Below are 14,710 nucleotides of genomic sequence, written 5' to 3'. Positions count from 1 at the left end.
AGAAAGATTGAAAAGAAAGAGAGAGTGTGAGAAAAGGAGGCGTGAAAATATAAAAAAAAAAAAAAATGCAGAAAAATTGAAAGCACTGAAAGACAAAAAGCATGAAATATGTTTAAAGGCAAAGGAGTCAGGAAGAGTTAAATTGGTGAATGACATGGATTCTCGTGAAAAAAGAATGTATAGAAGAAAGTGGAGAACAGAAAAAAGAAATTACAGGCACAAGAAAAAATGTGAAGAAAAAATTAACTCTTTTGTCAGAGAAAATACGCCAGAAACTTCCGACAGCGATGAAGAGATAAGCGAGCCTACATATATGCCACTTACACCACCAACAGTTGCAGAAACCCTGAACACATCCCAGGGTGTAAACAAAAGTGAAAGTAGTCAGAAAAAAAGGGGTAGAAAACTTGTTCGCCGGGACAGAGCAAAGGCTTACCGTGACATAAATAAACTGAAGGCTGAAAATGAGAAACTCAGGAAAAAATGCAATAAGTACAAGAAACGATGGCAAAGAGCTAGGTCAGGGGTGAGCAGCCAGCAAGAGTTAACACCTAAAACTACAGTAAAAAAATTGCTGAGAGGAAGAAATATAGGAAAGGATATAAGAAGAAAACTTCTGTTTGGTGAAGTAATTTCCAAAGAGTTATCAGAAAATTACAAGAAATTAAAGACAAGTGAGAAAGAGAAGCAAATATTTACTAAAGCTATATCTGGAAAGATTATCAAGAAGTATAGACTAGCAAAGGAAGTCAAAATGTTTCTTTCTCGTTCAATTGTAAAGTCTAACTCAAAACGATGCAAGAAAGAAATAGAGTGGAGTACATAAGAAATGTGGTAACAACTTTTTTGGAAAAGGATGATAACTCATGTGTATGTCCTGGGACGAAAGACGTCATTTCAAAAAAAGGCATTCAGAAGCAAAAAAGATACTTCACAGACACAATCAAAAATCTCCACCGTAAGTTTCTAAGCATTCAGAGTTTCCAAATAAGCTATCCTGCCTTTTGTAGACTACGTCCCTTTTGGATAGTGCCACCAAAGTTGAGTGAACGAGATACCTGTCTTTGTGTTAAACACGAGAACTTCAAAATGATAGTACAGAAAATACATGCTTTAAAAATAGTTGACACGAATGATGAAGTGGATCTAATTAAAATGATGATGTGTGAGGAAGAAAAGGAGGATTGTTACAGAAGAGTGTGCACTTCTTGTGAGCACAAAAGTGTTTGTTACAACGACTTTGACTATCACCAACAAGTGTCTGTTAAGCAGTGGATCACTAAGAAGGAAAAAGTTATAAGAAACAAGTCAAAATTAGAGACTGAAGTAAAAAAGACAGTGAAAGATGAAGTACATTTAAATGTAGGTAATTTGGTAGATATATTTGAAAATAGTATAGTGGGTTTCATGCAACATAAGTTCAACATCAAACATCAGTATTCAGTCATGTCAAAATTAAAGGAGAACTTACAGTCTACAGACCTACTTTTTCACATTGATTTTTCTGAAAATTATATGTGCAAATATTCTGCTGAAGCACAGTCTGTGCACTTTGGAGCTTCGAGGGAGCAAGTTACACTTCACACTGGTGTAGTTTATGCAGAAGAGTCGTTTTGCACTTTAACTAAAAGCCTACGCCACGACGCCTTTGCCATAGTTGCACATATGTCTCCAATTATACAAAAGTACTGAGATAAATTTCCAAATGTTAAAAATCTACATTTCTACTCTGACAGCCCAAGTACGCAGTACCGTAACAAAACCATGTATGCAATGATAAAATCCTACATTCCTAGCATCGTTCCTTGCATTGAAAATATTACTTGGAATTATTCTGAGTCTGGGCATGGAAAGGGAGCCCCAGATGGCATAGGAGGTCTTTTAAAACGTACTGCTGATAGCCTTGTTGCAGAAGGCAATGACATTTCGAGCTTTGAGGTTCTTTTAAGTTCATTGAGGGCGAACATTTCTGGTGTATACATGGAACCTGTGAGTGAGGAAGCCATAAAAGATATTGAATGTAAGACTGATAAAAGAATTATATTATTATTTGCTGGAACTATGAAAGTTCATCAAGTCTGCAGGACAAAAGCAAGTGGTCATCTCATGTTTCGAAAATTACGGTGCTTTGAATGTGCAGCAGATGCAGTATGAAAGCACTACCATATGGCACACAGATTCCATCTTCATCAACAAAACAAGGTAATTGAACAATTATTTATGAATGTTTATTCATAAACATAGCCAGTTACTTTTAAACTAGTGGTGAAGTTAATTTTTTAGATTTTTCATAAAATATTCGCCTATAAATATATTTTGTATTTAAGTAAAATTATTATTATTATAAAAATCAAGTCATAAGACAGTAATACCAGTAATAAATATTTTTAAAATAAAAAAAAGAACAAGTTCGGCAAGTTTCATTAATTTGTAAAATTATGTTTCAGATTGTACTGAAACCTCCAAGAGCTCAACAGCTTCCTATGAAATTGGAGATTGGGTAGTTGTGACCTATGACGGAATTCACTACCCGGGAGAAGTGACAGCAGTGGGTATTAATTACGTTGAGGTTATGGTAATGCATCCTACAGTTGGAGGAAGATACAAATGGCCAGCATAAAGGGACAAAATGACATATCCATTTGATGATGTGGTGAAAAAGATTGGAAGTCCTGTTCCATGTAGTTCTCGAGCAGCTACCTTCACTTTTCCCAATTTCCATTCGTAATTTAGTTTTTGCTTAAATATTGTGAAGTACATTTTTAAAAGTAAGTTGTAATTCATATCCATTTGACTAATAAAGTTTTTATATACAAGGCAACTTCTACTCTTTTTTCTTTAATTAACATTCTGGTTTCTAACACAAAGTCTTTAGCATGGGCATTTCGTCCTTAGCATGGACACTTAAAATTTCAAAATGTGAAATAAAATTAAATTTTGAGTATTTAGCTCTGCTACTGCTAAAGACTTGCTTATGAACACCTGGTAGATCATGTTAAATTTTTTCAGATTTTTTAAAGAACTTTTATATTCCCGAAATTCAGTTCATGAAAATGCAGCCTATTCTGATATTCACCCATATATTTCTTTGATGATCATGTCAACAAACACACCTTTGGAGCGTTGTAATGGAATTTTTACATGTTCCGCCACTTAATAAACAGCAAAGAATGTGATTGAAGCAACAGCACATTATACTCTATTTGCTCGCCAAAACTTAAAACAACATAATTAGAGTATGTTGGATGAGGTGGTTCTAAGAACTGGCCTCCATGTTCGCTAGATCTTATTTATTTATTCGTTCATTTCTTTATTATTTTATTTCTTTGTTATTTATTTGTTTAATTATTTATTGATTTATTTCTTTACTTATTACTTTCTTTCCTTACTTTTTATTTATGTATTTCTTTCCTTATTTCCTTCCTTCATTTAGTCATTTATTTATACTGGCTGAGTTAAGGCCATAGGGTCTTTTCTTACACTCCACCAGGTCACAACTGACACTATACGCATCTTCATTTTTTTCTCTGAGGTTACGTGAAACAAGAAGTGCTTCAGACATCTTAAAGGAAAGAAACTTGACAAGACATCTTAAAGGAAAGAATCGCAAACACCATATAAAACATTCTACCAGCTATACTTTTAAGTATGATCCTGTAAGACACTGTTTTCCAGTGAATGAAGCACATTTTGAATATGAAGGTTGAGCTTGTGCACAAAAAAACTAATATTAGTTATCACACAAAGAGACAACATCCTATGATATATATTATTTTAATGTACCGAAGTACATATGATATTTCCGTGCAGATATTCTGCGTCATCATACGATGAAAGAGTAATGGAACGGAGAAAAATTCTCTCCGGCGCTGGGATTTGAACCCGGGTTTTCAGCTCTATGTGCTGATGCTTTATCCACTAAGCCACACCGGATACCACCCTGGCGTCGGACAGAATCGTCTCAGATTAAGCTCCAACTCTTGGGTTCCCTCTAGTGGCTGCCCTCTGCACTACGTCATAGATGTCTATGAACGTAGGACGATTCTGTCTGATGCCGGGGTGGCATCCGGTGTGGCTTAGTGGATAAAGCATCAGCACGTAGAGCTGAAAACCCGGGTTCAAATCCCGACGCCGGAGAGAATTTTTCTCCATTCCATTACTCTTTCATCGTATGATGATGCAGAATATCTGCATGGAAATATCATATGTACTTCGGTACATTAAAATAATATAATATGATATGCGTAAATCTCTTCGTGATTTAAGACGCCGCTTATTCCGTCGGATCCCGGCCAACTAGTCACTCATAACGAGTGCACCTCAGCACATGTGTGAACTTCGGTCCTACGTTCATAGACATCTATGATGTAGTCCAGATGGCGGCCACTAGAGGGAACCCAAGAGTTGGAGCTTAATCTGCGACAATTCTGTCCGACGCCGGGGTGGTATCCGGTGTGGCTTAGTGGATAAAGCATCAGCACGTAGAGCTGAAAACCCGGGTTCAAATCCCAACGCCGGAGAGAATTTTTCTCCGTTCCATTACTCTTTCATCGTATGATGACGCAGAATATCAGCATGGAAATATCATATGTACTTCGGTACATTAAAATAATATATATGATATGCGTAAATCTCTTCGTGATTTAAGACGGCACTTATTCCGTCGGATCCCGGCCAACTAGTCACTCATAACAAGTGCACCTCAGCACATGTGTGGACTTCAGTCCTACGTTCATAGACATCTATGACGTAGTGCAGAGGGCGGCCACTAGAGGGAACCCAAGAGTTGGAGCTTAATCTGAGATGATTCTGTCCGACGCCGGGGTGGTATCCGGTGTGGCTTAGTGGATAAAGCATCAGCACGCAGAGCTGAAAACCCGGGTTCAAATCCTGGCGCCAGAGAGAATTTTTCTCCATTCCATTACTCTTTCATCGTAACATCCTATGAATCGATAATGAACTCTACTTAAATTTCGCTCTGCTAAGTAGGCAACTTCTTCATCATAGTTGTATTGTGGGAGAATTCCATTAAGGCCAGCTTTTCTCATTTGGAACGCAATTTCTGAGACACATGATACGTATCTTTATGTAGCTACAATGGCCTATGACGACTCTAAAGTAATTTTTTCCTGTATCACCTCACTTCTTTTAAAATGTTCCACAAATGTACTCAATTTGACACTTTCACAGCCTTTCAAGTAAAGAAGAATCTTCCATTAACTTTAAGCAGCATTTTCTTTATCCTTTCTATTACATATGCAGTGAATCAAACAAAGTTAAGCAAGAAGCACTACATTTCATTTGCAAACTTGGTGACAAGTATAACAGGTAAGCTTCTAACATGTTCATATGGTGCTATCTGTGCTAAATGGCACAGAATACCTAAATGAAGATGAAATGCAGCCAACCAGCATGTTCAGCAGTGTTCTCAAATGGACGTGCGATAGAGTATAAGGGATCTCACAGTGACTTAAAACCTCGTGGTAATCCAGCTCGACAATGTTACAGGCCGGTCTTGCTACAAAGCTTATGCAGCAGGCCCATCTTATCTTCATTTAACAATTCTGCGCTGTATAACCATCTAAGTAGCAGTTCCAGGGTCTGTGGGACTCAGATGTGTTTCAAATTTTAATTAAGCCCAACTTTACCATGTTCTCTGATTTTTCTCAGTTTGTTAGATTATTTCTGTTTATCTCAAACTCTTGAGCCACAGAAATTAAACAAAATACTGGTACTGCTACTTGTGCAGAGATGAGTAATCTATCCTTCAAATATCTTTTCCCAAGGATGTTTCCTCTTAGCCCCCATGGCAGGATGTGTTCTTCTTGCAACTTCCTAATAGGTGTCTTTTATTTGCAAATAACTTGTTCAACCCCAAAACTTTTATCAAATTCCTCCCTCTCAACTATTTCTGCACACACTACTTGCTACCACGATTTCAGAGCTATAACTTGCTATTGTGGTGATCAATTCAGAGTTTTGGTAATCTTTGCTTCGGAAGTTCAAAACGTGTATAATTGTGATTTGAATATTAGTCCTTTTATTGGAGTGCAAGAGGTAAAATGACTTTATTGTCAAATGCCTGGCATTAGAAAACAACAACAACATATTAGTCTTTTAGTGGTTAAAATGATGGACAGCTAGTTGAAATCAAATTCACTAAAGCAGTCAAACAGTGAAGAAAGCAAATCGAGTAGTGTTCCAAATTTGGATAATACTTTGAAAGTTATTTAGATTTCGGCACATACAATAGGAAAAGAACCAATTATTCCCGCAGTATTTGATAATAAATTTATAAAGGTAGTGTCATAGATATAACTGTCTAATAACACAAGAAAAAGAGGAATTTACGAAATGGCAGACAATGTAAAGAACACTTTAATTCAACGAGGGAGATTGAATATTTCACATTGCAAATGAAATCTGAGAGTGTAAATCTATTATGCTTTGTGAGGTATGAATATAATGAGATTCTTGAAGGTACGTTGTTCTGCAAAACAGTGCCATTACACACTATCAACAATGCTACAAAGTAAGTTTGAAAAGTTCGTAGCCTGACACATTAATGGCACTGAAAAGTGTCAACAATACCACAATTGTTAGTGGCCATTTTACATTAGTTCAAGCACGAAAAATCATCATTTTTTGTTGACTACATTTTGTGTAGTTTAATTTAGAAAGTTAGTGCGCCGAACAAATTGGCAAAAAAATGGAAAATGTGAGCTTTGTGCTGACATTAAGTATTTTATAAAAAAAAAAAAGGGAAGAAATGGACAGCACTATTTAAACATGGTTCAAAGAGTGTGGAAGACAACCCTCGCAATGGACGTCCCATAATGACAACAAATGAAGAAATCATAGAAAGAAATCCACGATACAGTGTTGAATGACTGTAGACAAAGTGTGGGAAATTAGTGAGGTTATGCGTATCTCAACCGAATGGGTGTTCATGTCAATTCATGGGCATGTCCAAGGTCTCCACAAAGTGGGTTCCATGTTTGTTAACACCAGAACAAACGCATGTCCAATGTCAAATTTTGAAGGATTGTCTGGCTCGATTAGAGAAAAATACGCCCGATTTTTTTTAGCCAGTTTGGACCAATCATGGCTCCACTACTACACATTAGAGACAAAACAGAAGTAGAAACAATGGAAGCATAATGATTATCCGCCTCCGAAGAAAGCAAAAGCTGTTCAATTGGCTGGAAAAGTCGTGGCATCCAGTTCTGAAATTCTAAAGGTATAATCATAATTGACTATCTAGCAAAGTGGAAAACAATAACCAGAGAATATTATTCAAATCTCCTGCAGAAAAAAAAAACAGTACCACAGTAGGAAAAATATTTCAAGGTGTGATAACATGTGATCAACTTGGAAAGCAGTGGCTACTTAACCTGTTGTTTGTTACTTTTCATGCTGCACTTAATTTTGAAGTACCAATGATGAACAGTGTTCTCAGGATTGCAACTGCAGCACTTTTACTATTGGTTTTGCTGAAACTTTTGCAGCAGTTACGAACAGTGTTGACATCCAAATGTGCCAATAATAATATTTATAATGTTTGTATATATTTTAGTGTTAGAGATGATGAAAATAAATTATTTGTAGCTGCTGATAATTTTCTTTTCTCTAATACCTGATCCCTCTTTCTAGGATATAATTGCCTGTCTTGACTGTAGAATTGTAGAAAGGAGTGGAATGCACAGCTGTACTGGATTTGGAGAGGGCAAGGAAGGCTTTGCTGGATAGATAGAGGCAGGGACGAAAAGAATACCTTTTTCTATAATGCACTTCATCTATAATAGGAATTTCAATATATTGCATGTAATATATACCGGGGGGATCGGAAAATAATGTACAACAAAATCTTTACGGTATACTCTTGCGTGCTGCATGTGTGCTAAAGCAAGGAGATGCATTATCACCTTTACTTTTTAACTTTGCTCTAAAGTATGCCATTAGGAAAGTCCAGGATAACAGAGAGGGTTTGGAATTGAATGGGTTACATCAGCTGCTTGTCTATGTGAATGACGTAAATATGTTAGGAGAAAATCCACAAATGATTGGGGAAAACACGAGAATTTTACTGGAAGCAAGTAAAGAGATAGGTTTGGAAGTAAATCCCGAAAAAAACAAAGTATATGATTATGTCTCGTGGCCAGAATATTGTACGAAATGGAAATAGGCCTATAAAAATTGGAAATTTATCTTTTGAAGAGGTGGAAAAATTCACAAATACCTGGGAGCAACAGTAACAAATATAAATTATATTCGGGAGGACATTAAACACAGAATAAATATGGGAAATGCCTGTTATTATTCGGTTGAGAAGCTTTTATCATCCAGTCTGCTCTCAAAAAAGCTGACAGAATTGATAAAACAGTTATATTACCAGTTGTTCTTTATGGTTGTGAAAATTGGACTCTACTTTGAGAGAGGAACATAGGTTAAGGGTGTTTGAGAATAAGGTGCTCAGGAAAATATTTGGGGCTTAGAGGGATGAAGTTACAGGAGAACGGAGAAAGTTACACTACACAGAACTGCACGCATTGTATTCTTCACCTGACATAATTAGGAACATTAAATCCAGACATTTGAGATTGGCAGGGCATGTAGCACGTATGGGAAAATCCAGAAATGCATATAGAGTGTTAGTTGGGAGGCCAGAGGGAAAAAGACCTTTGGGGAGGCTGAGACGTAGATGGGAAGATAATATTAAAATGGATTTGAGGGAGGTGGGATATGATGATACGAGACTGGATTAATCTCGCTCAGGATAGGGACAAATGGCGGGCTTATGTGAGGGCGGGAATGAACCTCCGGGTTCCTTAAAAGCAGGTAAGTACGTATACTATTTTGGTTAGAACATTCAAAATTAGCAGATAGTTAATTTGAATCTTGTGCTACAGACAGCAATGGTTCGATTAGGTGTCATCCTGGCTGAACGAGCAGTAAGTACTAAGTAAAAATGGAACGTGTGCTAGCATTGTCTACTTGTGAAAAGCAGTGAGGTGTAGTCCATTTTTTCTGAGCAAAACAAAAAAGTCCGAATGAAATCCACAGGAAAATGTTGGAGATTGCTGATCATCCTGTCCCATCTTCCAGAAAACAAATAAGAAATTGTTAACCCCAGTGGTGGCAAGAATGTGCAATATAGTTGAAAGAGTATCAATATAATATTGGACTTTGAATTGAGATGCAGGATGTCGATGCCTTGAGTCAAATTCTATCCCTTATGCATTTCCTGATGAACTGATTGCAAGAATAATAAAAGTGCAACAAGAAGATGCACTTAGTAACAACGAAGAAATATGGAGAGAACATCTTTACAAAGACTTCATGATTTGTGATATACTCTTCAAGTTTTCGTGAAGGCAAAGGGATTTTAGAAATATGCAGCATAGGGTTTTCAGAAATATTCATGAGAGAGAAAACCGGAGAGTTATTTCCAGTTTTAGTTTTGCTGGAGGTATCCTCATTGTTGTCTAATTTCTTTGTGTAGAAACTTTAACTTCTCCAGGAGAAAGGAAAACTGATCACTTATCTTCCTTAAGTAATTACTGTTAACTGCAACTATCTGTCACAATTAACTTTTTAAAAGAGTATTTAAGGCTTCCTGCACTTCTCTTCACATATGTGTAGGCTTGTGAAAAATGAAATCCTGAAGACTACTTACTTAAACCCAATTATAAAGGAATTCTCTGCAAAGAAGTTTTGCAAATGTTTATGATGAACACTTGATTAAGAATAAATATAAATAATTCATGGTAATTTCACAATGTGAGACTGTGTAATCTCTGACATTGTTATTTACCAACAAAGTACCATTTTTATGTTCAAATTTTTGTTCCCAAGTATCAAGGCTCATGTTATATTGTCCAAACAATTGTAATGATTAATCTTTGCTGTACATGAGGTTTTTAAAGGTCAAAATACCGATATTGTTGGATATATCAATAAATATAAGTTTATAGATAATTTTCATTTTCACTCTTATGAGTGGTTGTGTAGGCAGGCCCAGTGCACTCCTTTGCCCTGGGGTCTATAATGCCATTAAGACGGCCCTGTGTGCATGTCACCACTTCTGGATGTGTACACACTCAACAATGCATTACTTCCAGACTGCCATCATTCAGCTCGACATTGCTCACTAAACAACACGTCACCTAGTGATATTGTGTACATGAGGCTTTAGGAGGGTATTTAATTCTAGTTCACAACAGTCCAATATGTAATAATAAACAACTGAGTCAGTGGATCCTGTATATCGCACGCTAATTTGTAAGTAATGCTAAACAAGATTGAAGTCCATTAACGGTACCAAGACATTCAAAAGAATGTGAGGGCATAGCTTATAATACTTATAATCTATAGTGAGTAACAATATTAGCTTTTAGTTCCTATATGTCCGGGCTCAAGTAATTACTGATAGTTTCACGAAATTCATGTGACTGTATCCAACACAATTCACCACTACCAAAGAACTTATTACCAAACTGGAAACACAAAAGACAATTTTTGGAAACCCAGCACACATCAACTCTGATCAATAAACGGCATTAATTTCCAATGAGTTTGAAGACCACTGTAAATTCGAGAACATCAAGCACATACAGTATTACTACATACAGTAGTTAGAGACAATGGACAAGTCTAGAGGAACAAACTCAGTGATAGTCTCAGTCTCAAGAAACTTTCATTCTCATGCCCAACTAAATGATACCAGTACATGAATGTGAAAGCTGTGCAGAAGGCCATTAACTCCACCTATCATTGCAGTATTGGAAGGACTCCGTCCGAATTGCTGATTGGAGTTAAAATGAGAGACTGGCCTAACAATATCCAATCTCATCAATGACGAGTTAGATTCGATGTTTTAACAAAAATGAAATCAGCTCTAAGACGAAGCCAACCCACAAGTCCTCAAGTTTCAGAAGGAAATAAAATGTCCTTTAATTAATTCTGATTCCCTGTCTGACAATACGAACTGGGGAATCTGGTTGTCATTAAGCCCTTAATAAATGGTCTATTGCCTTCATCCTTGCAAATTATACATACCTCTTTCCCTGATCAGACCCATCATCATTACTAGCTCCACCTTCACTATTGTAGCGTTGTCTTGAACCACCTCCAGCTGCTGCATCACCTCTGACATCCATTGCATCAGATGTTGGAGATTTCTCTTTGGATGAATCCCTCTCTTGATTAGGGGACGTTTCCTTCCCTTTTCTGTCCATATCTGATTCCTCAAGACTGTAACATAATAATTGTAGGCCTACTTATATTAAGGTCTCATTTAATGATCTCAACTGCATCATGTTGGCATATACATACACATATTCTTCAAAGATGTTGTGCAAAGGTTCAAACTCAATGAAAGAATGTGTACCAGGTAACACAAATTAATATTTTCAAACTTAACTTCAAAATGCTTTGACTATGAAACAATCAAAATCTTCTCCGGTAATTCTTCGGATTAATTGTACCACGGTTGAAAGAGGTCCAAGAGAAATTACCTACAAGGGCAATAGATCATCCTACTTATAATTGTTATTATACGCAAGGTAATACTGAGGATGTAATACTAGGAATTTGTCCTGGACCCCTCGATAAGCCCAAGAAAGAGAATAAAAAAAAGTGCTACCTGTGGTACCGTTAATTTGGAGAACTGCTCATTTACAAAGGATGATAAAATAATAAAATCTCTTTTCTTGTTCTCATTCTTTCTAAAGTGGACTAACAGATATGGTAAGCTGAGTACTGACCTATGCTGTACTGGTACCTAAATCTATAGGCTATCCTTGCTAGGCTAATTCTTGTTATTTAGGCCTAGGCCCTAATAAAATAAACCACTCAACATCAGTTAATATAGGCCACATAGTTCTTGGTGAACCCGATAAACTCACAATAAAATTATTGATCATATTTACAAAAAGATTATGGATCATCGAAGAAACACATAATCCTTCTTGTCTCAAGCTCTTCGTAATTTAATAGCTGTTTCATTATAAATTTATCACAATCTTACGTCGTTAAACATCGAAGTCGCCACTGGTTTAGTGCTGGTAAGATTTCAAGCTAACACACTGAGCAGGAATTAGTTACTGTATGATTTTCTATTTTATGTACCGGTACGAATATTGTGTGCTACAGAAATAGATAACCTACTACTGTGGCTGGTGTAAGTCATTCCCTGCAGTAATAGGTACGGTACTTACGTGTGAAGCACACATGAAAACAGAATCACTTAAAATGTGCCACAATAGATTCGTAGCCCATTTCTATGCAGTTCCTGTGTCAAGAAGAACGTAATTTAAACATCAGTGAAACAAACGAATACGAGTCAAAGAATAGGCCTAAAACCTTTTTAAAACCAATAATTTTTTACACAATAGGACATATTCGTTGGACATACATACCCAAGAGGAGTAATTAGAATAATAGGTGCCAAATCTAGGGAATCGTGTAGGACTATTTTGAAAAAACTACAAATAATGCCCATGGCTTGTCAGTATATCTTTTCATTAATAGTCTTCCTCGTATGTAATCGTGAAAACTTTGTAACTAATTCAACAGTTCATAGCATAAATACACGTCAAAAAAATTACTTTCATACTCCATCGGCAAGTCTATCGTGCTATCAAAAAGGAGTGCGTTATATGGCAGTAAAAATTTTTAATAGCCTCCCTATCGATATAAAAAATGAAACTCAAAACATAAAATTATTTAGGGCCAAATTAAAGAAGTAGCTAATTTCTCACGCCTTCTATTCTATAGGTGAATTCATGACATTCAATAACACTTCATGAAATTGATAATAAAACTATGTGTTGTACTAGTAGACTATATTGTAAATCTCGTCTGTATATATTTCATCTAGACTGTGACTATAAATTAAGATTTTATAATAGTATTAAGTTTTTTGACTTGTTCCATATTCTACCTGTAAGCATGTATGAATACCATGGAATGTTAATAAATACAATACAATATAATACAACTCCTCTTGTACATACCCTAGCACCTGCATGAACTCTGGATATTTTCAGTCATACAATGCAACCGTACGTAAGTGCACAGAAATTTGTCTTTCATAACTGAATAATAGGCCTTAGTATTCTCACAACCCAATAATAGGAATACGCAGTATTTCATAACCGAATAATAGACCTACGCAGTAATTTATGGCCTTCAAGATCAAAATGTTTTCTCTATGGAAAGATCTAAAGACAAAGTATGAAACAAATCCTTTCACAATGAAAGTTATGGAAATGAAGAAAATCCTTACACAACGATGGAAAAGAATATTTTACAAATAATCAGTGGTGTGAGGCGTACACTTACACGCGATAATAAAGCACTCTAAATTTTCTACTTATAAATTTTAACCAAGATAGCCTTTTAACCATACAATTGTTGCATAACTTACTGTATGTTTTAAAATGCGAAGTTTTTTATTGAAACGTCAGAAACACCTTGCAGAAGTCGGGATCCCAGAAGTCATATTAATATTTTCTTTTGTAAGCCTAACTAGTTCTGTAATAAGTTACATAGTCTATTTTAAAATAAATTCACACTAAGTTAGTCTATTAACCTGGGCTCTAAACATAATGCTATTCAAATCTGTGTGCATTTATTTATAGGTTATATTTATTTTATTCATAAGACAATGGCAAATTAACTCTTAGCTTTCAAAATTTCAACTACCCAACTTACCAATCTGGCATCACTTTTTGTTTGTAATGTGTAGGCCTACACTGAAACTTATAATTATAATGCTGCACTCTTACAGTACTTCTTATGCACACTAAGTTAATGTCAATTGAATAAACCTCAAGAATATATATTTACAGTATCTAACATAGAATTAGACTGTCAAGGGGATGAGGTCAGATAGTCCGATTCTATATAAAGTTCACGTATGAGGAACTAATCACACTCACTCTCATGGCCACTTGCCAAGAGAGAAGGTTAAATACAACAAAGCTTCCCAGAACGGTTTGCCTTCAGAACCACAAAGGCAATTTCTTTGTAAATTGAAGAAATTATATCGTTTCCTAATACTTCGGAGTGTGTGTGAACTATTATTGTGTTATTACAAAACTGAACGTTGAAACAAAGAAATGTAACTTTTTCAAGATGAATATTAGGCCTATATTACAATAATCATATTATTAGTCCTTGAAAAATAACATATATTTCAACTTACGACAATTTTAAGCATCAGTGAGCTAGCTGCCAAAAGATTTCACAATTAATTTTATCTTTCATCATTCAAAACATAGCTTCTGTCATATTGAGACAATGCATCAGCTGTGAATAAGAAAAACTGTATTTGTTTATATCAATGACGTCATGCACCCACCGCGCCAATGATATCTTATGCGAAGTTTTACCGTTAGATGGCAGGGGCGTTCCTTGCGACACAACATGAACATGATGTAGGGTCAGGGCTGCTATTTTATATCATAATAGGCTACGTTCTCCCGTTTGTTTTCTGCGCGTGTCAAAATTATATTTATATTATTTTGTATAATCTAGTATAATTTAATTTCATTCAGTATTTTCTTACCTCATAATTTAATTTAATTTACAATAAATAATAGCGTAAATTTGTCTGTAAAATTCTGGATCCTAGTGGTCAGCCATAGATGTCAGCCAGATGTCCCAAATTGTGGAATTTGTGTACTGAGCGAGATGGATGGGGAAA

At 35.9% G+C, this 14,710-nt stretch overlaps 1 protein-coding gene across 12 annotated transcripts in view; it reads right to left on the bottom strand.

Annotated features, from left to right (window-relative positions):
• LOC138700107 (T-complex protein 11-like protein 1) overlaps positions 1-14,389 on the bottom strand; it is a 137,149-nt gene extending 122,760 nt beyond the window's left edge. For 7 of the 12 annotated variants that reach the window (XR_011332206.1, XR_011332205.1, XR_011332204.1 and 4 more), the window contains exons 1-2: positions 13,717-13,903; positions 11,059-11,253 (exon numbers count right to left, since the gene is read on the bottom strand). Coding sequence is in view for 6 of the 12 variants with exons in the window: in XM_069826427.1 (XP_069682528.1) it covers positions 11,059-11,253; positions 13,717-13,727 (206 nt within the window). In the remaining 6 variants the exon portion in view is untranslated. Of the gene's footprint in view, positions 1-11,058; positions 11,254-13,716; positions 13,906-14,209 lie in introns of those variants that run through there. The other 5 variants (XM_069826430.1, XM_069826428.1, XM_069826431.1 and 2 more) reach the window with 5 other exon arrangements.
• Positions 14,390-14,710: the final 321 nt, after the last annotated feature.

This window comes from Periplaneta americana, chromosome 5, assembly GCF_040183065.1.
Source record: "Periplaneta americana isolate PAMFEO1 chromosome 5, P.americana_PAMFEO1_priV1, whole genome shotgun sequence".
Lineage (NCBI taxonomy): Eukaryota > Metazoa > Arthropoda > Insecta > Blattodea > Blattidae > Periplaneta > Periplaneta americana.
Note: the sequence above shows the minus strand (reverse complement) of the source record. Positions and strands in the feature narration are given on the sequence as shown.